The sequence below is a fragment of the Acanthaster planci genome, linkage group LG05 (genome assembly GCF_054643075.1).
Source record: "Acanthaster planci isolate LZ-2023a linkage group LG05, COTS_SCS, whole genome shotgun sequence".
NCBI classification, from domain to species: domain Eukaryota; kingdom Metazoa; phylum Echinodermata; class Asteroidea; order Valvatida; family Acanthasteridae; genus Acanthaster; species Acanthaster planci.
The window spans coordinates 15071373-15097364 of record NC_141781.1 but is presented as its reverse complement, the minus strand read 5'-3'; the positions used below and the strand labels follow the sequence as shown (position 1 = coordinate 15097364).

At 40.3% G+C, this 25992-nt stretch overlaps 2 protein-coding genes and 1 long non-coding RNA gene across 4 annotated transcripts in view; 2 read left to right on the top strand and 1 right to left on the bottom strand.

Moving 5' to 3' along the window:
• Nucleotides 1-1624: 1624 nt before the first annotated feature.
• LOC147799100 (kelch-like protein 9) lies at nucleotides 1625-11207 on the top strand. Its single transcript, XM_087137338.1, has 4 exons — nucleotides 1625-3037; nucleotides 8527-8712; nucleotides 9334-9486; nucleotides 9919-11207. The coding sequence occupies exons 1-4, from the start codon at nucleotides 1813-1815 to the stop codon at nucleotides 10353-10355; spliced, it is 2001 nt and encodes a 666-aa protein (XP_086993464.1). The 5' UTR covers nucleotides 1625-1812; the 3' UTR covers nucleotides 10356-11207.
• Nucleotides 11208-13679: 2472 nt separating this feature from the next.
• LOC110977313 (uncharacterized) lies at nucleotides 13680-16901 on the bottom strand. Of its 2 annotated transcripts, none has more exons than XR_015425290.1 (3): nucleotides 16506-16901; nucleotides 15625-16160; nucleotides 13680-15386 (listed from the first exon to the last, which is right to left on the bottom strand). It is a non-coding gene; the product is annotated as an uncharacterized LOC110977313 (long non-coding RNA). The 2 variants fall into 2 exon arrangements; XR_002597943.2 differs by having other exon boundaries at nucleotides 16077-16160.
• A 3371-nt stretch (nucleotides 16902-20272) lies between these two features.
• LOC110977312 (CST complex subunit CTC1-like) overlaps nucleotides 20273-25992 on the top strand; it is a 25489-nt gene continuing 19769 nt past the window's right edge. The window contains exons 1-8 of the mRNA XM_022231299.2: nucleotides 20273-20527; nucleotides 22307-22449; nucleotides 22874-23026; nucleotides 23568-23731; nucleotides 24143-24209; nucleotides 24588-24744; nucleotides 25191-25256; nucleotides 25812-25890. Coding sequence (XP_022086991.2) covers nucleotides 22326-22449; nucleotides 22874-23026; nucleotides 23568-23731; nucleotides 24143-24209; nucleotides 24588-24744; nucleotides 25191-25256; nucleotides 25812-25890 — 810 coding nt within the window. The 5' untranslated portion in view covers nucleotides 20273-20527; nucleotides 22307-22325. The remainder of the gene's footprint in view (nucleotides 20528-22306; nucleotides 22450-22873; nucleotides 23027-23567; nucleotides 23732-24142; nucleotides 24210-24587; nucleotides 24745-25190; nucleotides 25257-25811; nucleotides 25891-25992) is intronic.

Genomic DNA, 25992 nt, shown 5'->3' with positions numbered 1-25992 from the left:
AATTTGTGGGGGACACGTCCCCCCCTCCCCCGTCCCCGTGGCTACGCCACTGGTAGTGCAACTGATGGAAGGATACCGTACGCGATATAGGGCCGATGGGTACCCCCCCCCCAATACGTCCAATCCCTATACGCACTCTAGACTATTGTTACCCAACACATCCTCCAGAAGTCTGTAAAGAGTTCCTGAGATTCCGACCAAACAATGACCAACACAAAGGCGGGGGGGTTCTCTCCGCCCCATATCTTGCATCATTATGGGTGGAAGTGACGCCTAAGCCCTATGAACTATTTTAGAGGAAAATACCAGTCTACTGAAGTCAAGAAAAGCTGCATACTTTTGAATTTTTATCATGCGAACCTGATTGCCGTAATTAAACAAAAACGAAGTTAACATTCGCAATCAAAATCATCAGTGGGGCGGATTCTCCATGCTTATGATGATTGAAAACTACTAAAACGGCCAACAAATGTTCTAAGTAAAACATAATTGTTAAGGAAATTGTGGTCCTGAAGGTGAAATTTAAAGGCACGGATTTTTAAAATGCAAAAGCAACTTGCTGTTGTGTTGCTCAAATAATGAAGTGTTGATATGTGACGCTTTATACTCAGTGGTGTCAAAGCACTTAACATAAATTTTGATGTAAATGATATAATATTGCTAGTTTCGTGAAATTCCCGCTTTGTCTACACATTATTGGTCCTGTTCCCGCACAAAAATTGCTCAATATATTGGATCATAAAAGACAATTTCCAAATCTTTCAATCCTTTTGGCATCTGAAATTGCAAATGTGCCTCTATTCATTGGTGTAGGTTACATATCCATATTTGCTTTAGGTAGGAAAAAATCCGCGAAAGAAGGCAGAAGTTCTTGTCCTGCTGCTTTTTGTTGTTGTGGAATTCCCGTTTTGTCTACACATTATTAGTCTTATTTCCGCGCAAAGATGGATCCATTGTTGGATCAGAACAGACCCGAAAATTGTCCAAATCTGGCAATCTTGGTGGCCTCTTAAAGGGCGAATGTCCCTCTATCCATTGATGTAAGTTTCATATCCATATTTGTTTTAGTTAGGAAAATACCCGCAAAAGAAGGCAGAAGTTCTTAAAGTACCGCTTGCTATTTTTATGTGGAATTTCCGCTTAACATCTACACATTATTGGTCATGTTCCCGCGAAAAGATGGCTCCATATATTGGATCATGAGACCTGAAAATGGTCTAAATCTGGCAATCCTGGTGGCATCTGGAAGGGCAAATGTCCCTCTTTATGCATTGATGAAAGCATCATATTCCATACGGGAAACAAGCGAACATCATTAAAACAACTGACGAAAAGGAGGAATATTAAGTCTACATCCGATTCCGCTGTCTATCCGTTCATAAGCGTGACGTCACTTCAGTTTAAACTACGCCCACTGCACAGAGGGTTACATGCACTGATCGCCGTTGACATTGAACCATGGAATCGGAATTTAACGCGCACCTTCAATGATTGTCCAATGAGAGTCTGCAAATCGTGGCCCGTTTGCCTTTGTGACGAAGTCACTTACGAACCGGATAGAGCTAGGACTTCTTTACGTGGAGACGCGCAGACAGTAGACCTAGCCGTAGCTTCGGAAGCCGAGACGGCAAAACGGTTGTGCTTGCGCAGAGCGCGCGACGTGCAAGGATACGCACATGCGCATGTGCATTGTCCTATGAGATGTTGTTTTGGCAACAGTCAACCAGCCCAAAGGGCAGATGATAGTCATCATCATCAATAACAGCACGGGCATCCAGATTCATAACAGTGCCATTTTTGTTATTTATTAAGATGTTGCGGTGGAAGAATAGGAAAAAAAGCAGCCGGGTACCCGCTGGACAAAAGTTAACACAGACGACTCCTGTACCGCCTATTCGCACAGAAGATGAAGAACGCACAGATGCCGAGCGGGATGAAAGTCTATATAAAACAAAATCCGAGACCACGACACCGGTAGTTCCTAGGTCACCGAAAACGATTGGGGTTGTCTTGCCGGAGCTGCCAGGCAGACAGTCCAAGCTTAGTACACTGCTTGAGGTGTCTCATCCTAACGTCACGTTGCCTTCTTCGGACGCTCCTCACGCTGAGCACGTCCTCGGGGTAATGACAGCTCTGTGGCGACAGAAGCAGCTGAATGATGTAGTGCTGGCCATTGGGCCCCATCGGATAGGCACCCACAAGCTGGTTCTTGCCGCATGCAGCGGGTACTTCTCGGAGCTTTTCACTGGGGAGAATTTGGACAGCGAGGAGTTCGTCTACAAACTTCATGGCATCTCCTTCGACACGCTAAAGTTGCTCCTCGAGTCCATGTACACTGGAAATCTGCCAATTGATTCGTCAACACTAGAAGAGGTCCTCGCAGCTTCTGTTTACCTCAAGCTCTCCTTCGCCCTGAAGATCTGCTGCGATTATATGATCGAGAACATGGAGACATTCAACTGCTTGAGGACTCTTGGACTGGCTACGGTGTTTGGATTGACCCGCGTGATGGAGGAGGCCTCCAAGATGGCAGCCAGGAACTTTGGTGAAATTACCGACGCTCAGGAATTCTTGGAGTTGCCGGAGAAACCTTTAATGACGCTCTTAGCTCGCGACGATTTGGTCGTGGATTCTGAACTGACCGTGTTCGCAGCAGTATTGCGGTGGATCGAATTAGACCGTGAGACAAGGTTGGGTCATGCTGCTGCCCTGCTGGAGAACGTTCGTCTCCCGATGATCAAACCTGCGGACCTCGTGGATCACGTGGAGAGCACACACTTCTTGATGGAGCTACCGTCGTGCGAGGCATTGGTTCGGGAGGCACTCCATTACTACTGTCTGCCCCTGAGACAGAGCATTCTCCAGTCTAGCCGAACAACTCCCCGGTCAACGATGCGACTCACTACTGTGGTGGCGTTGGGTGGCCAACCAAGGAAAGCTAAGGATTCGGTTGGTGATGTACTGACGTATTATAACTCTGAAACAAAGAAGTGGAGGGTTCTGACGAAAATGATTCAACCCAGACATCATCATGCGGGTAAGACCTATTGCACTTAATGCATCTACCGAAGTTATCAAATTTAACACACTACTGGTATGCGTAACCGTTCTTAAAGGTAGAGGTTTAGGCTATGCGAATTCATGCTTCTGTTTTATAATTGTTAATTTTCTCGTTTAGAGGTACATACATGTACATTAGATTTCGCGTAAAAGGCATTGACGACACACACGTTTGAGTTGACGTCATCCAATTAGGTATCAACCAATCCGTCATTCAGTCTTGCGCAACTTCTATTGACAACTTGAGACGTTTTAGCTCGAATCTGATTCCCATCTACGAATGATGTGCATTCAAAATAATTTATTCAAAATAGCTCATGATGTCCACCCCCAGTTGTGCCACAGAGGTCTGGGATTTACGACTACATTAGAGCTAGTAGTTTAAGATGTAGTTGTATGTTGTTTTGAGTATGGCCTTGAGGCCCGAGACTCCCCATGCACTTAGGTGCGCCACTACATCGTGGCGTATTTTTTTGCGGATTAAGTTTGAGCGTATAATTATTGTTGATCGTTTTGACACCCACTGGCCTGACAGGTTGTCTGCAAGCTTCCTGAAATATTCAAAATGACCTCAAAACATTTCCACCGATCTAGATGGGAGATTCTCATGTACTGACCACAGACTTTTACTAAAAGGTCAAGAAACTGTTTTCCTCAGTGAGCATGTGTGAAATAAAAACCCGATGACAACGTTCACTCTGCCTTAATATGCAAACAAACAATGAGCAACTTAAACTACGTCGAAACATCTTTCAATTTCGATGTTCAGATGCAGAAAATATTTTCTCCACTTGTGAATTCCGTTGACCAAATGAAAATATGACCATGCGTCGCACATTGCTTATGTGGCAGTGTAAATCGGCGACCAGCATTAAAAGTCATTACTACTGGAGCAAGTGCATGGGTCCGTGTACGTCTCTTTCATCAGTTTTGCGATTTGAAAACAAAAATCCAAAAATTGAAAAACGAGAAGAAGATTTGTTAACACTGGTTCCCTGTCGTATTGTACATGTGATAGGGCCTATATAATAACCGTCTCCTTCGACATGGTACGACGTCACGTCTAAGATGATCCATCTGCATTTACATGTGTAGCACACACACAGCCAATATTTTTTCTGTAATTTGGGAGCTATAAAGACATTTTATAGATTACCAAGTAAAAATGGGACTGTTTTAATTCTTCAAAAAGTGTATTGATAGATAACCATGTTTACTGTTTTTTTTTGCATTAAAAACAAATTAACAGAAGAGTTTTTCAAAGTTAAATTGATTGATTTTTTAATGGAAAACTAAAAACAGCTTGGATTCGTTTTTCATGTTTCATTTTCAATTCAAGAATGAATGAACCGAACTTTATGTAAACGGACCAAGATAGTATGCATGCATTGCATGCATTTTCGACCAGTAAGGTGACTGTGTTTTGCCAAATGCATGCGCGCGTCAAGCTGAAGACGCGTGTAATACAGAATGTGAGAGTGGCGCCACCGCAGTCACGACGTCTCCTAGGATCAGTATGTGCACGATTTTACCCTGGAATATTTTCCTCGGTTTCCTCATTCCATTTAAGAAATCTAATACGCGTGACCTGTCTAAGGTCACTGCTTGTGAACAATATGTAAATTTGTAAAATCAATGAATCATTAAATATAAATGTCGAGAAGGTGCCCTTTGGTAATCTGTAAAACACCTGACTCTTAAGAACACTGTGCACAAGTGAATGGGCTTTGAGGAAGAATTTCACAGCCATGGGAGCTGCATGAATTAATGCTGACAGAATTCGTGTATTAAAAAAAATGGCCAGAGGGAAAGCCACTTGAAATGCTGGGATTTATGAAAACGGAATCGGTTAAGGTGTAATAATTTATAAACATAGAACCACAGTATGGGTTACAAAGCCTAAATATTTGTATGTAAATGTGTAGTCGTGCCTAAAAGATTATACACTTGAGCAGAATACACTTTACTGCCATTTAAACCGCTTTTGTTTACAATAATCATTATTCTTTCCATTCCTATAATGAGCTCAACCATTCACTTTCATTTTTTCCTCAAAGGTTTTTACGACCTTTTCACTTTGGACGGGACATGATGTGACTAAAATAGTGGTTAAAGTTTACTTACACCATGACTGTATATATAAATTACAACATTGACAAAGAAAACCAGTCAGAATTTGTCAGTTTTGTTCAAAAATCAATGTCTGGGGAATTTCATTTCCCCACAATAACCCCAATCGCTTGCCACAACAATTACAATGTATATATAAATACGCCTTTCTTTAAAGGTGAACCGGTACTCTTGTGTATTACGCTTTCAGACGCTTTAGCACCCCCATCCCCAATTTTTTTTGCTGCCCCAAAAACAAACAAATGCCAAAAAAGGCTCGGAAATATTGGATTCGTAATTCTGCATTTTTAAGACGTCACGTACATTGTATGACACGGCGATTAGGATATAATTTGATTTTTTGAACTGAAAACCGTAACCTATGCTAGTGTTTGTGTAGTTATCAATCGCGGTGATTTGATTAGAAAACTAGAATTATGATTTTTGTTTTACTTCTGTTTAAGTGACTCAGTCCTCACAAATAGCCGAACTGACTAAATAGTTTCAAGAATAAACTAAGCAAATAAAACAAACCAAATATCTGAGAATTTGGAGACTCACTAAAATGCCCCCCCCCCAAAAAAACTCGATAGTTACAGTGTGCATAAATCCGTTGCTTACGAACGAGGGTCCCTATCTTTAAAACATCGTGTATACAACATGCCATTTCAAAGATTATAAATACATGTATATTTCAACGTAACTATTTGCAGGCAATTACGAAGTACATTGTTTACATCTTTAAAATAAATGACAAAGGTCACTTACTACTATGAATTACTATTTGACTGACAATCGTCCATATATCTTCTCTGAACTTCACAAAAAAACGTACATATCAGACGTATTCGCTTTGGTACTCTACTTTGTTCAGAGAATACCTTGAAAAGAACGATTATTATAATGTAATGTAATGCATATATAATATGCTAACAACAGGAATTGAAAAACATTCCTCTGCTCGAAAACCCACCCCCTCCCAAAAAAATATGCAACAAACGCAGAGTGCTGGTCATACAGTCTACAATCAACCCACCCAGGACATTAACGGCTCCGATTCTTTATGCTTGTACCGCCAAGCCCCACCAGTTACATGTACTTGGGAAACAGTGTCACTCAATGGGAACGCGCCAACACTTTTCTACACAAGTACACTATACACACAGAAAAGTCTCAGAATTAGGTTGTGTTCACTCAGTCAAAAAGGACAAGGAATTCTACATTATTCCTACTTTATATAAGTGTATGTGAGTCCACGAATAAATCAGGTACTTACACACAAAAGTGGCAAAAAAGAGTACAAATCTGTGCTCTGTCTAAGCATGAAGACAAGCTACCATTGTACAACTGTCATCAAGTTACTGTACACGAACACGCGGGTTCTGCGAGAGGGTCATTGATCTATGGAAAGTCGTCGATCTAAATGCTGCAACCCTTCACGTTGAGCGTTATTCAAGAAATTATAATCTGCGATTTGGCGGTGTACCTGAACTTCTTGACGAATCACCAGAGTACCCGTATGATAAACTTAAAACATATTCTCTCCGAGAGATGCGACCTGTCGCCAGGAATTAAAAACACCCACAGGTCTGGACATCGTCCAAGATCCCCAAGGACAAACCGCGCCACATACTGGCGAAATCCATTTACCGACCAGAACGCCTGGCTGTACTACTCCAGTAAAGAGATCTTGGCTAAGCATGGTATATACCTCATCCAAGACCCACTTGCTACCACCAGAAGCTTGAAGGATGTGATGTAGAAGGCTTACAAGGCTGACAGGAAGCCAGCATTTCAGAGTGGCGACATATCAGTGGTCAGAAATATTATCCCCCGCTGCCCATCTCCAGTCCAACTAGCCCAGCCCAGCCTAGTCCACCTAGGTCTGAGTAATCTACCTTCCAAGTTTGATTTGTGTAGGTTGGTCCAAGGTCTTAATTACCTGGACTTTATCTGTCAAACTCATTATTAAATCGTTTGGTGTAATATAAAGGTTGGTGTGTCCGCGGTTTGTACCCTAGGAATGGATTCTGGGACTGAGTAAATGCCTTCTGGCATTGTGATTGTAAATTGGTAGTATCTTTTTCCATGGATATCTCATTCGGGGTTACTGGTTACCCACCCCTTCGGGTTCAGACACACCAGTCCTTTTACTTATCATCTATCGGAGCATCTTAGTTGTGGTAAACTCCCTAATTTCATTTATCTATATCTTAACCAAGTTTCAGTCAATCCAATAACAGAAAAATTATGATTTAAGGGATGGAGGAGAGTCTTAGGTTCATCAATGTGTTTGGTTCAGCTTCTAATATGTAAATGCTAAAGTGCTTAAGGTTTTGACCTTAATTTTTGTTTTCCGTAGTTTGTTCTCTTGTTTAGTCTTGTAATTCTTTATCTTGTTTTTGATGGTTTAACAAACACTTTTGGGGGTATTAAGTTATCTGGTTTTTATGTTTAGCTTTAATCAAATCCTGTTTATGTTAAATTTTAAATCCTAGTTTTATAACTACATCGCCCCAATTGAAATCTGCCCTGGCTGTTTGGATTTACCATGGGTAAATAAAAGAATAAAAACGAATAATACTAAAAAATCATATAAAACGAACAGGTGATGCCGATAGAGCACGATCACATGATTTATCGGAAGAGTTTACACGATTGAGCAGAAGTAGACATTTGTCACATAGACGTATCTTATAGAACGTGCATTATTGTGCATTATAGAGGTGATCTTATGGCATTAAGCTTAATAATAAAATTTAAAAAACAAACGGAATCTATCACTTTTGGTTCACAGGAGGCATTCTGTGAATTTCACTCGGGGAAGGTTTTTGTGCAACTTGTCCTATTTACGGGAAGTTATCTCACATTTTCAAAAACAAGGCACAAACATACCCTCAAAACCGGTACAACGAAACTTATCATGATAAACGGGCATTTTCATGGTCAGGTGCGGATCAGGCGGAGGTAAAACGTCCTCCCCCCACTCTGAGACAAAAAAGGCTTCAAACGGGGACAATATAACTAACGTAAGTGCACCAATACCATTGTTTAAACAATGTATGTTTTGTATGATGTGTCAGCATCGATTCTACTTGTCCACAAAAAGTAGATGAAAAAAAGGTTTCGGTCTACCTCCTGAAAACCTCCTGGATCCGCCCCTGATGCCTCTTGTAAGACCCTGCATGACGGCAACAATTTTACTTTTACCCTTAATCCGTGTCCGCAATTTTCCGTCATTTGGCGGCATGGACTGTTGGTCCCATGCAAGGAAATTGTTCTCGTCATTATCCATAGCCTTTCATTCTAGTTATATCCACAAACTTCTGTTCAAACGAATTACGATTTCATTTTCAGCTGCCGTTCTTGGAGGGTTTCTGTACGTGATGGGGGGTAGGGAACTCGTCAACAACATGGATGACCCTTTGAAGTCAGCCTTTAGGTACGACCCTCGTACGGAATCTTGGATCCAGATTGCTGATATGAGGAACGCACGAGAAAGCTTTCAGATGGGCGTACTTGATGGAATGATATATGCCATCGGTAGGTTATGAACATCCTTCCAACACGTTACAACCATCATAATGGTAGCAACACGACACAGTTGTCTTTGTTTTCAGCATCGTACCTCGTACCTTTATAATGATTATTTCAGAATGATAGTATTTACTCTCAAAATACATGGAGCTGAGGAGCTGCAAAGTATGGGCTCTGTGTCTCCGATAAAAAAAAGCCACAATTATTTTGGCACATAATCAGCTAGGTCAAGGAACATTATTGTTCACTCTATTGTCCGTCCAGGTGTATTAAAATTCTTACCTCAACTGAATATATTGAATGGTTAGTTTCGTTTCGGTTCAGTTTCGCTTCACCGTCCTCCTGACTGATATAAGGGACAGGAATCTTCTTCCTTTCCCCCTTAGAGAATTTTCGTCCAACTAAAGCAAAGATACGCAAAGATTATCGAAAGGTAAACACTAAACGAATTTACAATCGAAAAGATACACAGCGGGAAATATTAAATGAAGATATGTCGTTGGTAGGCAATGAAAATTACTAAATTGTTATTATTGTTTTATACTTCTTTGCTTCTGAAGTGATAACCCATGTACGCTACCAGCCGAATACATGTCCATATTTTTGTTTCCTTTACGTTTTTCCCAGGAGGACGTCAAAGCAGTGAAATCTCATTGGCTGCTGTCGAGCGTTATAATCCAAGTACCGACCAATGGGAAGAGAGAGCACAACTTTGTGCTCCCAGACGGGGTGTTGCAGTTGCTGTGCGTGATGGGAAATTGTATGCGGTTGGTGGATCAGGTATTTACGTTCTCTCACAGTGACAAGTGCCAAATGACAGGAGCTGTTAATCACAAGAGTTGTCGGGAAGAGAGAAATATTAACCCAGTAACATTGATGACCAAGATGTCATGCCCAACTGCTTACAAAGCCAGCTTTGGGGACCAACTCTCATGCTAAATTTTACAAAACACAGAAATTGCAGGCAATATTATGCTCTCAGTGTTCTGTGAGTACTATGGCTTTCTACTCTGCCATTTTTTGGATATCCTAGAGAAAATGTGGACTAGAAAATGTATTCAGCGAGCTCTCTGGAAATTTTGAGAACCTATTCAAGCAGTACATTACAAGTGAGTTGCTGGACTTTCCAGTAAGCTCGCTTACATCGACTGTATTGCATCTGACAGACTTAACATGTTTCTCCTTCCCTGTAAAACCTGTTCACAAATGCAGGGAACAGGAAAGTTTCCAACAAAGTTGAATGCTACTGCCCAGCCTCCGATACGTGGAAACAAAAGCGAGACCTCCAAACCCCTCGCTTCTTCGCTTCTCTGTCCTCCGTGGGTGACTACCTGTACCTTACTGGAGGAGCCACAGTCAACCCCCCCGAAGGCGTCCGATGCGTACCGCAGATCGATCGGTATGAGCCCGGGACAGACACCTGGACGACCCTGCCAGCGGTCATGGGGCAACCGCGGGCTGAAGCCGCCAGCTGTTTAGTCGGCAACCGCATCTACATACTGGGAGGGTACTCTTGGGACAAGAAATGCTGGTTGGAGTCCGTCGAATGCTACGACGTGGAGGCGAGGGAGTGGTCGGAAATAGCAGACTATCCTCAAGCGTACACCGGCATGGCCTGCTGCTGCTTAACACTTCATAAATTACCCTGAAAACATTGCCCGGCTGCCATTATTATCATTCGAGGAAAACTCACCCTTGTACGCCAGTTATACGAAATTTGGCCATGCTAGTTGTATTATTATAGGCCTACTAATTCATAAAAGAATAATATTTCTTTTTTAGATAAAACAAATCTACACAAAAGACTACATACCAATCTTGCGAAAACTTCAACTGTTTGATCAACTCTTTAGAGTTTCCCATTTTTAAGTCTTATTATCATAATCAGTTTGTCGGTGTTTTCTAACATTCTTCATCAGTCCTCATAAAAAGAAAAACAAGCCAATTAGGCCTACAGCTTTCCTTCACAGGCCTAAAGAATATTTAAACTTGCCTAAATCCCACTTCAGAGCCGTGTATCCAGTGACAGGCCTTATAGGAAGATCTTTGGACTGCCTTACTTTGTTCGTTTCCGAATAAACTGGATCGCATTTCGACGCACGGGTCCAGCCTTGTACACATTTTTATGTACGTTAGAACGCCCTGTAGTGAATGTGCATCGCGAGCCCCCAGGCGGTGCACGGCTGTAAAGTTAGCCAATGTTTGCAAAAGAAATTAATCCAATACATTATTTTCATAAATACGTTCAAGTTGCTGTAACTTTTTATTCAACGGATGAGATGTATTATACGCTTTATCCGTCAGCAGGCATATTTCAACCAGTAAGACCCATACTGATAAATACGATATATTATGCACGTCTTCAAATTTTAGAAAGGCCCTACTATTGGATTGACATTATGTTAAATAAAAACAACACTTTTTCATGCTCACTTGTGTAAACTTCAAAAATTGATTATTTTGCTATACTGAAGAAATTAAAAGAAAAGAAAAAACAATGACGACGACAACGAGTGGCGTAAATTTGTGCCAGAAATTGGAGGGGATGGGGTGGAGACTTGGGGGCGGATGATTTGCCAGGCCGTGGAAATTTGAAATGCGGGGGAGTAGGGTATGAAACCATATGACACGGGGAAGGGGGGGGCGATGCTCATGGTACAGATGCACATGTGTAATATGTATTACATTCACGAAGAATCTTATGCAGTGCCATTTATGGCTTTTTTGATTGTCATTTTTTAAAGGTATGGAATATATCTTTGTTGTTGGGGAACCCGAGAAATTCTTCACAGTACGCTTTAGTTTTTATCACCACGAAAAAGCTGGGGGATGGTTTACATGCCCACCCCCTCCCTTAAAAAGGGGGGGTATATACATCCATCCCCGGGATTTACGCCCATGACGACAACCACAACGACACTGACGACAAGAACGGCGTAAGCTGAGAACTCTGTAGGATAAAGCCTTCAAAGAGCCCGGAGCAGAATTCCCCTTGACATAAACTCCGTTGTCGTCACTCTGCAATTTTTCCTGTGCCGAGGCGAATGTCATGTGGAGGTCATTTTGACACTAGTTTAATTAAAAATCGGATATGATCTCGCGAAACGTGATTTTTCCAAAATAAGTCAGCAAAAAATGTGTATTTTTCCGCGTAAGACCATGAACTTCAAAATAATCATCAAAAACACAGATCTTTGCATACATGTCATGTTTCCAAAAATCGGGGGTATGAGAGCAGAGTTTGAGTAAGGGTGGGGATTTCCCGGCCCCCGCAGTGAGATGGTCGGGAAGAGCAGAGCTCTTTGCTAGGGTTTGAAGAAATGTTCATCTGGCGGGCATGCCCACATAAGTTTCGTACGTCTGATTGTTCTTGATATGGGTACTCTATGGGAATGCCTGTCAGCCTCTCAACTAAATCGAAACTGCTTGGGATGAAGATTGAAACAAAAATCTTTTAAGGGAGATGATGTAATAGGCCTACGAATTTTGTGACTTGGATACATCTAGGAAAGCTTCCTTGTATAGTTACTCAGAACTCCCCTCCTTAAAGCATTAAGTGGGAAAAACTTGGTTTATATCCGGTTCGTAACTGTGACGTCACGTCGGTTTAAACCACGCCCACTGCACACTCACTGCACATATATAGTGTTACATGCATTGGTCACCGTATGGAACCGTGGAACCAGAAGTTAACGAGCAACTTCAGCGATCGACCAATGGGAGCCTGCAAATCGTGCGCGTCCGCCCTTTTGACAAAGTCACTTACGAACCGGATGCTGATGAAAATATCCATATTCATAAGCTGAAGTGAGATGTCACCCAAGTTCGTAGCTCTGTATACAAATAATATCACAATAATTGTCTACATTTTTTGTAGTAAGTTAAGTTTAACTTGTTTATAGTGTTAAGCAGCTCATTTCGACAATACCAATGGCCAATAATTCCTTCAAGTCTTTATTGGGAATTTTGAAAGGTGAGTGTACTTTTTCTTAGGCTCTTTCGACAACGTTTGCCACGTCTAACAAAAGCAAAACAGCGCACTCTTAAAAGTATTGATGAACTTGAATTTCGTAGGAATGTGAAATTACCCCCCCCCTACCACCTTCTTGTCAAATCCAATGACAAGAAACATTTAGATCTTTTTGGTATTGTTGTAACACCTTGTAATATGTACGTGTACAAAAACCGACCTCTGCATGTGTCTTTTATACATTCATATTCAGGAGTTTTTGTATTTTGTCGCCCTAGACTACTCATACGCCAACTTGAACCACGAGGAGTCAAAGTTACCGCTTTTTGTCACTACGAACAGCATTTGATTAAGACGTATGCTACTTCTACTCCCATGGCACGTAATACTACACATGTTGACCAAAGATCGCAGCGCTTTACGATCTTTGATGTAGATTGCCAACATTTTCATCAGTTTTCAACAGCTTGTATACACTACGACAGTACCATAGAGCTAATATAGCTCGAGCTCTCTGGCCAGTGCGCAATGGAAGTGCATTGAGGCCACTTCGACCCAACTCCCCATACCTCTGCCAAGTTCTCGACTGAAACAAGAAAATATAAAGGGCGACAAAAGCTATAAAAAGTAAAATTAATTTTAAAAAGATAATAAAAAGCGAAAAGGAGAAAAGGGGTTCAAAAGCGGCAGTATCGTCTCCTTCCACGTTCACATGTTTGAATTGTAGGTTTGCTGGGCACCCCCAACCCTGCCATACATGGAAAAACTGATAATGGCAACGCCTATACTGACAGCATGCATGAATTCAATGCAAGGCCTTGCAATTGTTAAAACTGTTCCATTGTGAACAGTTTTCATTAGACAAAAAATAGTATTGTGGGAATTATAGTAAAACTGTCTACAGTGACTATGAAAATAAATATTAAAGATTTTTATTCACGTTACTGAAATGCACTGTTCTAAAATTTAGAACAGTGGTAAAAAATGTCATTGACAAACACGCTGTACGCTGTGTAAATGCACTTAGTTTTAGTGATGACTGTTTATTTTAAAAACTAAAGCGAAGTTTACTTCAAAATGCATATGAAAGTGCTCCATTTTTCCCCACCTACAAAATCTCCATTTCTCAAGGACCTGCGAGTTCAAGGTTGTCACTTCATACAATAAATTGATAAGTTTCTGAAGAAAGCTGTTGAGAGTCTTCTTTCAAATCATTTGAGCTAGCTGGAAAAAAATCGATTCATAATAGATACATTTTCATGCAAGTTAACCTGCGTCTACAAGTGCTTTAAAAATGACTCAAAAACACGAGTAAAAATACTGTACTTGGCGAGTAACTACACTCTGCAAGTTTTGTCTTAGGTTCAGTTACTTGCAGTAAAATGTCAAAGCAGATCTTCAAAAATAATCTACCATTTCAAAATCTGTATTATGCGACTTGCAACAATGGTCCATCATGCAACAGTATAAAACAAAATTGATTTAAATGTTCAAAAGGTTGAAAACTCATAAAAAATATTCGCATTTCTACAAAAACTAAAATAATTATATACAGTACCATTACTGTTCATAGCTGTATAGGTAATATTACTGCAATCATACAAGCTGTAACAACAGATTGGGACAACTGAATTCTGTTCTTACATATATGGATTCTTACATACCTATATAGTTATAAAATAAATGCTTCCATGACTCTTGAGTTTAATGTTATTTTTCAAAATGTTCACACCAAAAATAGAAGTGCATTATCTTTGAAAAAACTTAGTATCTGAACTATTGGGTATGAATTTAAAGTTTTTCAAAGTTAATAATTAGGTAGAAATTAGCTAATGAAGAAACACATATATGTAACACACAGCTAACAATTTGTATGGATGTTATATATAAACAGATCTATAACCCGCCATTAATATGAAGAATGAGTACAAACTACCTGTACTTGCAAGCTGTTGCCAATTATCTGTATGTACTTTTTGAAAGTGATCTTTCACAAATACGAAAGGTCCAGATGATATGTTGCAAAAACTATTAAACACACATTGGATGTCTCTTGCATGGTTTGTGCTAAACATTTTTCTAAGGTCCTGTTACTCGCAATGAAATACTATCATCAATGCAAAAACAATTTTTTTTTTAATTCAGTGTGACTGTCATTATGATCAATCATGCATTATGAACAGGAACCAACACAAATATGAACAATTTAAATTGATAGAACGAATGAGAGCGATTAATAAATAATAACACATGTTACTAAAACACAGAAGAAACTTTTAAAAGAACAAAGTTTGAAAAGCCAGGAAGTTTAGATTATAAAGCCCAAGTATGAGAATCTTAGATAACAACAGGAAATGTATTTCATAATTCTTGGGTTCTGATGAAAATGCTGCCGTAAATTTTATGATCCTGCAATCAAGCACGCCTTTAAGTGCAAACTGAATGGAATGATTCAGAAATTATCCAGGTAGGCCTACATGTATTTCGATACTTCTATAACATGTAAAATGACACACAATGTACAAGAAGCACATTATCTCAGTCTCTGTCTCTGAATTGTGGGATGTCAGCGGCAGCCTGACGCTTAGTGTCACAACTGCTGTACATCACTTCTTTCTGCAAGCTGGTGTGTGTAGGTGTTGCAAGGTCAGTTCAGCCTTTAATTGGTCAAGCCGTGGCCGGGTTACGGGGTGGGACTTCCAAGTAGGCCCTACGATGACAAAAAAACAAGTTGGGAGGGGAAGATAAATCGTGGCACTTATTCCAAAAGCAGTTGGGATGGAATGCACGCGTAGCTGAAAATGAAGCGGTGCTTTTATTAAGATAGTGGTGTGATGGACATCTCCTGGAGGTCAGTTGTTTAATTAAAAGATGTTTCCTCTAAAAAAAAAACCCATCCAGCATCGCTGCTTCACTCTAGTCAAAACTTCATTCAGGAAGTCACACACCCTGTCGCACATGAAGCCAGCCGGGCGGTCGCACATCCAGCCAGCCGGGCAGTCGCACACCCAGTCAGTATATATCCGCAGAAAAACAAAAAGACTCAAACGAGAGTAACATGTCAAATCACTAATTTAAGGGGAATGACAGACGAAATAAGTGCACGCACAATTAAAACGCAGACAACAGTTAACAGGACAAATATGATCTGGCAAGGGCAGGGCCGATCGCTTCATGAAGGTAGCAAGAGCTACCCCTGCAGAAAAACAAAAAGATTCAAACGAGAGCAGCATGTCAACACAATAATTTTAGGGGAATGACAGACGAAATAAGTGCATGCACAAATAAGTCACAAAACACAGACAACAGTTAACAGGACAAACATGATCTCGCAAAAGCTGGGCCGATCACCTCCTAAGGGTTGCAAGAGCAACCCCTACTCCCCACAGAGCAAACTTACTGAACCTTAGTCACTTGCCACATCATTCAGGTAGGCAACCTCATTTCTAGTCGTTAGACTTTCAGTTCGACGTGAAGTTATTGCCTGGAAAATATAAGATGAAAAGTTGTAATTCTAAATAATTATATCAATACAGGCAGGCCTGTACATGACCACCTGTTCCGCGTGTTTATGCAGATACTTCAAATTTCGCGCATTGTGCCGCTCGACGACCACGTGGTACTGAACAAAAAGACTACCTTGGTGAAGTTGGGAGTTACCCGGTGTGAGTATGCAAACTAACGTCTTTGAATGAAGATATTGCGAAACACCCTGCGGGCCACATTTCATCACCCGTTTAACGTTTGGGCGGGAACTTTAGAAATGGTTATGCAAATGTTTTGCCCTATGGGTGCGTTCGATTAGCTTACACGTGTAAATCAAACTTACACGAGAGCGTTCGTTTAGCCATTACGTGATGTTCGTGCCTGTCCTGGTGTCAGCCACCACTACCCCAGCTGGCGAGCGGGTCTCTGGAGGCTGCCCGAGTGTAATGACGTCACGGATGGACTGTTCGAGCATGAACGTACATGATGGAACAAGGCGGGGACTTGACCTTTTTCCCAGAATGCCTTGGAAAACACACTGCAGCGTTCGATAAGCCTCATTTTGAGGCTTCCCTTGAGTGTAACACTGGTGTTTTCAGGGAAGCTAATCGAACGCACCCATTGAGAACAAGAGGGATGCATTGTAGCTTGGTCGATTCTTCAACGGGTGGCTTTTCTCCAGTAAAGGCAGTGCGGGGTGAGCCCCCAAGAATAATTCATTCTCTTGGCATGTACTGTACATAAAAGAAAATGCTTGTCTCGTCGTATGTGTGAGAGCGCCTGTTGATATGTTTTATGTCAGGTATGAAAAGGTTTTTGGTGGACAGCGAAACGGCCAGTGCTGTAAAAGCTGAGCTGGGCGGTTTGTTTCCGGCCATTTGTCAAGCCGTTCATTAAAAAAATAACAAATTTAAAAGAAAAGAAATAAGACATCCACGGGATTTATTTAAGTGCTGCATCCTCAGTCTAACATTTTCTTAGATACAAATAAGCAGATCACTTTTTGACTGCTAGTTATATACGAGAGATACAATGCCCCGGACTTTCTCGATCACCCGTGGGGGGGGGGCTGATAGAAAATTTTCTTTGAATATTTGTTTGTTTGTTTGTTGTTGTTGTTGTTGTTGTTTTTTTCGTTTTTCCTATCCCAGGATACGGCAAGTTGTTACTAAGGGAGCATTTTGTTTCCACATTTGCTAGACAGACGTACGTTTATAGTTGTGCATTAAAAGAAATTGTTATTCGATATTGGTATGTACATTATACGCCCTATACATGATAGAGTAAGGAAGACGCAGGTGATGTGAAGGCAGCCTTCCCGGAATAAAACAGCGAAAAGTGCGGTTCCAATATTATGATTTGTTCTGAATTTGGGGCTGTGATGAGATATGTTGCCATTGAAAGCGCCGGTTTTTCACGAATGGTGTTACCGTCTTTCTGTAGGGGAGGGAGGACAAGTAATTTTTACGGCTGAAAAAGTGGAATCTTTTCTTAATAACCCCCCCCCCCCGGCCCTGGACGCACTGGGATACGCAGTACGGTCGAGTTTGTTGCTAAAAGTGCAGACGATGTTGTCAATGTCAATCTCCCGGATTTAAAATGACGGCTTCACCCCCAGCATAGAATAGGACCTAATTTCGTTGATATCCAAGGTTTTGTCCAAAGCTTCTGCACGTGTTACATTCTGCATACCATCTAAGAATTTAGGATCCCCGGCCATGCAAACTCTCAGCTCAAATAATACAAGTGGGCCCTATACCGTGGCGCTTTACTTTCGTTTTTAGGCTAGTAATTTCTTTTTAGGAAAATACAGCATAAAACTAAGCAGCATCGGAGAAATCACAAAATTGAAATCAAAATGTTAAAGTTCTGTTTTTTTTTTTACATTCAACTAATTTATCTAGGTTCTGAGGAGCAAATCACTGGGTAAACTTTAAAAACTTGACGCTTGCTGAGTGCATTTCCCTCAATAAAACTTGCTCGGTCGTTGAAAAAAATGCAAATGTTATTATTCAAAATATATATATATCCTGAGTCGAAGAAAAAGAATTGCTATTCTCATGCAGTGTCCTTTTTTAGATTTCAGTATTCAGGGTCGGCACGTTTGTGTCATCCTCTCGAAAGCCCTTGACGGGTATTACTTTGATGTTAAACCCACACCACGATATTGAATCATTCCTGTTCAGTGTCATCAATTGACTGATTTTTCAAAATCAAGCAAAGATGTGCACTATTTGGAAGAGCACCAAGAATCATTTAAAAACCTTCAGAATCTTCAGGGAAAGGTTTTCATGGGAAACAGGAGTGATGGTTTAATTGGTTAACCCTTTCCCTTCAACCATAGAGTAAGGACCAGCTCCACCACCATGGCCCGGCGCGCGATATAGCGCAGGTACAAACTCAATTACAATGAAAATCAACAGAGGACGTTCTGCTAAAAGAGATTTTGCTCGCGCGTGCTGTAGTTGAAAATTTGCATCGTGAAATTTACGAATGAATGATATCTCCGAAATGGAGGACGAAAAGTGGCCATCTGCTTTTCTGCTATCACAATCGTAGAAAAGCAGATTGTTTTCTCTAACCGGCAATTTTCCACTTTTCTGCCACCTCAAAAAGCAGAACAAACATTTCTTCTATTTTCCTGCTTTTCTGCTTTAAGAAAAGCAGATTTTACCTTTTCTTCGTTTTTTTAAGTTCGCTGGTGGTCGAGAAGTGGCCATCTTATGGAGGACGGAAAGTGGGCATCTGCTTTTCTCCCATCGAACAGGCAGAAATGAGAATCAGACGTTTTGACAACAACCGTGAATTCTACTTTTCTGCTTTTTTCAGTTTGATACCTGAAAAGCAGATTTCACACAGGCGGCCGAAAAGTGGCCATCTGCTTTTCTGCCTTCCAATAGGGTGCACTGAACCAATTTAAGCTCCATTGAAAACAGTGTAAAATCAACCAAGTTTGAAGCCCCATGGCAGGCAACTGAAGTCCCTGAGGCCTCTCAAACAAAAAACAATATGTTGTTCGGTCCTTTAGGTTTCATTCGATTTTCAATTTTTAGTAGGTTAACCAATGAATTTTTTAATTATCCGCCCAAAACAAACTCACCCCCCAAAAAGTCAATGTTTCCAAGTCTTCTCAGCAGCCATTTTTCAAATGACATCCCTCACCTTCCTGGGGCTCTTCTGACTAATTTCAATCCCATTTTTGTCTGCTTTGCCCCCAGATGGGTGCCCCTGAATCTACAAAGATGATCTTGGGCCATACTGACACAATTCCACCATTTCTTGGCCCAAACACACCCCTGTTCATATTCATATCTCCAATATTCCCCTCTACAGTCAAGGTCAATTCGTACCGTATTTCTACCCCTACTCCATTGTTATACCCCTACCCAAGGTCAAATTGTACTCAAGGTTTCACCCTATCCTCATTCATATTTATCATACGTGACTTTTTCATATTTCAAGATCAAAGACGACACAATCAGGGACGGATCCAGGATTTTCCCGGGGAGGGGGCAGATTTTCCAAAGGGGGCGTGTGAACAAAAGCAACAATAGTAAATGCGGCCCGTCACGGTGAGCGCGCCAGTAGCCTGAGCGCGAACTCAAAATAGCCCGTACGGGTAGGATCCGGGCCCGCGGGGCATTTGGGGATTTTAGGCCGCTCTGTACGTAGTGCAATTTCAGGTAGTATGACTCATCTTTTCTTCCCTGTCCCGCTTCTTCTTCTGTTTTAAATTAATTTATTCATTTATTCATTATCTTTGGGGGTTAAAAGGGGGCGTGTGCCCCCCACGTACGCCCCTTAGATCCGCACCCGACAATGGGTCTCCAGTGTGGGCACCGCGGACTTCATCACTACATAATGCACGACTTTCCCGAAGCCGGCTAACTTCAAGTACATGTACATGTACAGTACTTGCTGATGTAAACACATGCATCGAGCATGCGGGAGAACATGTACATGTGCACTGTACATGTACATATACATGTAAACAAATCATGTACACAGCCAGCCAGTGCCGATTTTGTATCTTGTGACCTTTGAACGTCTTGCGTCGTACCATTTTGTGCACAGCTCTATGGGGCTGGGACCATAGCTATGTGGTACGGAAAAACAATCGCGGCCGGCCCCCCACCTGTACACATTGCGCCTGCGAGTTGTCCGGAAACCAGACTATGAACTGGCGCTCCACTTGAAAATGATAAAAACGGTGCAGCGATGGTTGAAAGAAATGTCGAATCATGGAGGAAGGAATGGTCGAATGCACCTTCGGTCATGTCGGTTTCAGGAGGCTTTGAATTTGAGGAAATTTACTGAACTAAGCGTTTGATAGAAGAAATAAGAAGAACTTTTGATAGAAACAAGGTAAAGCGACGGCGTAGATAAGTTTAAGTACATGTAGGCCTACATGTAGGTCCTAATTCTTTCAAGTATAGTGCAAGGAAGGAGATTGCTGTCCGTTTTTCGGACACACGGGTAGACGTGGTAAAATGTAGCTTGTGTGGTAACGAGCTTACGGTTTGTTTGAAATCATTAGGCCATGGCTCCATGATTCAGATACAGCCCTTGTAATACTTGCAGAACTCAAAGTCACTACGACTTTTTATACTAGGTTCGTAACGCTATGGTTGAGTTTTGGAATGCAACTGATCATGGTTACATGTACAATGTAGATCATTAAGTCAGTCCAGGTTTAATTTTTAATAATATTACTATTGTAGGCTAAGGCTACCTACATTCACTTTGCTCAAAAATTCTACCATCTCAATTGTGCCAATCAAATTGGCCCCCCACAAAAAACAACCAAGTTGATGCATATCTCTTTAAATCTTATGACCTGTATTTTGAAGATCATACAACTGACTTTTTTACTCACCACCCTCTCGTTCTGATGAAAACAGTCCAGCACATCACACACTTTACATGCATCTCACATTACATGTGTGCATATGACTTTTTGGGGACGACTTGATTGAGAAAGTGAAAAGGCCAAAAGTCATTTAGAGTTGTGACTTGTGCAAGTAGCATACTTGTATTTATATATGTGGCTAGATACTCAGAATTGGTACCAAGATTAAATAGCAACACGGAAAAGTGAACCAAAGTCCCAGGTGTTTTAAACAACTAAGTAAGTAGGTAAATATGTACTGTAGTTTGCGTATCTTGGACCCTACAAATTGCCTTTTGTAACATTTGGACACGGTGGGGTGATTGTATGGTACATGTACCTTCTATAGGCTTTTGCTTCCATTAATTATTTCACTCTAAATAGATTGTAACCCAAATCAAAAATCTCTGAATTCACAGGTCTCCAAAATGCTCCATAATGTTCAAAAAGGCAATTTGGTCCAAGTTATTTGGACTAGTAAACATGGTAAAGATGGAAATGACACTCTAATAATGCAGCATGTTGCATTTCTTTAAGTATCACTGCATCAGGCCTTGATCGCAGCACTAGACTGGTGTTTAAATGCTTGTAAAAACTGGTGTGGGGCAGTGAAATGTAATCCTTAATTTGCCTGGTGGGCTAGGAACAAAACACTTGTTTGAAACCATCACTTGTTTTATTTTGTAAACATGACTAATCAAAGGTTATAAATGTTTTGAATTTTGAGCATGTTGTTTACTAAATTACTATTTAATTGTAACAGTTTTCAATCCTCAACTGTTTTGAACAGCTTTACAATGGACATCTTGACGCCACAGAAATGGTTATAAAGTTGAAAAACCAGTCAAAGTTAGTTCTGCCAAATAATGTCCAGTGAGCCTGTGAAAATTCCGGTAGGCTGGTTAAAAAAAGGTTAAGGTTGATGCCTGACTGCACTGTGCTTTGTATTATTCCACAATTTATTGGTTTCTTAGAGAGTTTAAAACAAATTTCTTGGCCGGTTGAATTAAAGTCAAACTTGCCATTAGACCATCATGATGTGAAGAATTGATTTAACTACATGTATTAGCAATTTAGGCCTAATGTTCCTTAACGATGAGGTACATGTACAACCAATAGTCACATAATTGCGGCTTTGTGGTCTAGGTGAGTTTCACTGCCACAGTGCCCTCAATTGTTTCATAGAGTTTATTGTACATTCACACAGATATGAGTACATTCAACACGTCTTCATTTTTGTTTGGTTTCTTACCCAGACTGATCACTAGAGCCAGTATGTGGGAGACAGTAACTCAGCATGCGCTAAGTCATTTGGGTGTTAGTCGCCCTGGTAATTGGCAGGGATCATCAGATGCAAGCTACATGCTGCACACCACACAAATTCAACACCAACTCAAGGGTAGGCTTGGCCCTCTCCAGACCTCTGTGTTTAGAATTACAATGGAGTAACCAACAATCTTCGTCAAACCTTTTTCTATCAGTTTTGCAGGGACGAGTTTCCCTTTTAGTCAAGTCATGTTTCCAAATTGTTCTAAGGGTAACAGTTGGTTTTTAAACTCTGCAGTGTGCCCGTGTCACCATATGGGAACACAAAAATCACAGTTGTACTGCATTAATACAAACATGCAAAGCTTGTGAAGATAGTTTGGATAAGAAGCATTACAAGTTGCACAAGAGGAAGAGTCCGTGGAATAACATTCTCAGTCTTGGGAATCCTTTATCTAAAAGAATCAGGAATATACAATGTCCACTCACCATTTCCTGTTACATGAAGGGCTGAATGCCATCCATGTACTTCTTTGTATTGTATTTCTTGCATGAAGGTTCATGGTTGAATACTCTTCCATCTGCTCAAAGTCATAAGTGCATTACCATAAGTGAGCTTGATGGTTACACACAAGTAGGCCACAGTCACACAGAGAATGCCAAGTGTCTCCCACAACATTCTGCTCTTCACTATCACACTGTGAATCAAGGTACATGTACAGTATGTCTGTGGCTGATTGTTATTTCTTTGCTGTTGAACAGTCAAACATTTTATTAATATTTTACAAATTTAAACAATTGATGATGACAAATAATGCTGGAAGTTACAAACCCTGTATAAAGATTTGGTTTAATTTGAAGTTTCAGATCTGTTAAATGCACAAAACCAGGGCACATTTTAATCCAAAAGGACATTTCCACAGATCATTTAATTTATGCTGAACTTGGGTAATTTGAGACCTTTGGTGAAAGATTTTAGTTTTTATTATTTTCATTGCCCAATGTTTTTAAGGGAGTAAACATTGATCATACTACTCCTTGGCCCTGACAAATGTAGCAGTAATGTCTATGGAATTTTAGAGTTGAATGTTAAAGTGGACTTGTACATTTACTTTGCCTGATGTTGGAAAACTTTGACTGATGTACGATATAACAAGTCCACAAAAACCCCTGGTTAAATAGTTTTCTCAGATGTGAAAGCCTTTTAACGAGCTTTGCTCGTGCTTTTTTGTTGTCCTTAATCATTTGTAGGCTTGAAGCCAATACCAAATACCAACTCATTTCTTCTGGCCTGGCTGACTGCATCACCAAATGTTCATCGCAAACAGGAAGACAAAGAGGACAAGAGACATTGTCCATCAACAGGGGAGGATGAACTGTATCTTAAAGATAACACCGGAAAAGTGCAGTGTCAGGTACTTAACTCTCACAGTAAGAGTCTTCGGAATGTCAGTATACCGATGATCAATTTCATTAATTAAATTAAGCATTCATGTATGTGTATACAGAATGATTATAATTTACCAAATGATTCGGTATTTTAATGTTGAATTTTAACCGTTGCATGCATTTGTGAAACGTAATAGTGAAATTCGATTGAGACTGGTGATGTCAAAAGTAGCCAAGTGCTCATAATCAATGTCTGCTGTGTATGGCTATGCTATGGCAGTGTGTTTGCGCTCCAGTTGTACATTGATGAGATTCGTACGTGAACTTTGTGAAAGTGAGACAAGATTAAGTAAGAATTACTTTTACCTCCAGACTATTCGATTTTTAAAATAGTTTGCTCTCATTCTAAAGTTATGTTGGTACATATTTCTTCATAGGTAGCCATTTGTCACTGGGGTTGGCTCAACCAAGCTTTGTTAATCCCCTGTTGGAATGTTATTCCAGGTACCTATATGTGTGTACTGCCTAATATAAGTCTGTACTAATTACCACAATTATGCACATGCATAAATCAAGTACCAATTATGCCTTTGTCACTGTTTTATGTGTTGGAATAAAATCAGAATACTATACTTTCTTTGACATTTTGTACAGCCATATCCTTGCAGTGTACAAACTCAGTTTGGCATTGTTTGTGAATTGTTCTACATACAAGTTGGCGTAAATTAGGATTGTCTAATACTAGAACCCATACTTGCCAAGCACCTGACCAAGTGTTAAAGAGACTTGTAAGAAGAAAAAAACATGGGATGCTGGCAGCTTCAAGGATTGTTTTAATTTAGCTTGGGTGATTTCGAAAACTCTGACTTGGTTGGCTCCAAGGTGCTGATGCAAGGGTACAAGGATTGGTTGAGATCTGCCCTCGCTGTACCCCCGTGGTCATCTCCAGCATAGCCTCAGAGCCTGGACGACTGTCTGACAAACAGCAGACAATGCTGTCTGCCTCTGCTGCAGTGCAGCTGCTTCAGCATCATAACAGGTACAACTCTACCACTCCAATCTTGAAACATATTGTAGAGTTGGCTGTGGAACATATTCAGATGTTTGCTAGAAGGTCCAAAACAATAGGAAAGTATTAAGGAGGACATAAAAAAGCACAATACAGAAAAATTGATGGTAGTTGTGTTCTTGAGCAGGGTGCTTTGCCATGACTGATTCACTGAGTAGCAAATGAGTTGGTGTTGTCTGAATCAGTACCAAAGCAGCATCAATCTTTTTGAGTTAAAAGACTTTGAACATGATAACACATGGAACAGTGCATTAAATCACACACACCAGCTAACTGATTGTCACTTGTCATTGTATTGGCCAGGCTGTGAAAGAAACATCTTAACTTTTTCAAAATGGTAGTTAACATTTTCAGAGTGGCTAGTATGAATTTATGGAAAATTCGTGGTTACTTTGGCAAAACTTTTTTTCTTGCAGCTCTAAGGGAAGAGTAAAGCAAGTCACCGTAAAAGGGACACTAGTTTGTAAGAGTCCAATAATAAGGTAGGTAGGCTTTCTATTGAACATTTTTGAATACAATATTGATGCAATCAGTGAAACCCTTCACCTGGTGAAAATGTTACATTTAAAAATCAAATTGTCTTTAAAGCTCTTTTAATTTAAGCCATTTGTTCATGTAATGTTATACTGCTAATGACGTAGACATTGTTGAAAGAAGTGAATTTCATTAAAAGAGCCCTGTTGATGCGTCTAGGTTGTATAAACTTTCAGAATGAATGTCTCTACCATGTAAAGGGTTTTTGCAGATTTGGACATCCATATCATATCCATTCTCTTTTATAATCAAGTTGATAATGAACGCTAGATCATGATAGTTTATAAAAAGGCTCCAAAGATTATGTCCAATTAAAATTAAACATACCTTTTGAAAATGATTTTGTGGCAAGTGATGCTAGCCAATTTCAGTGTTTACAATTAGAACCTGTAGGTCTGTTGTCTAATTGTGAGGAGAGATTAATTAAGCCAAATTAAATTTTTTTGTAAAATAATATACTTGTTTGCCAGTGTGTTTTATCTGCTTAAAATGCCCTTAAACAGCATTCATGGGAAACCACTGTTCTTCTTCAAGCTCTCTTCTGATGTTTCTGGATCAAGTAGTGTATCATTTCTTGCCAAGGTAACAATACTTGAAGATGAATTTGAGGAGGGAGTAAAATATTTAATTAAATAATTTGTAAAGATAAAATAACAGTTAGTTGAATTCTCTGATTAATTATCA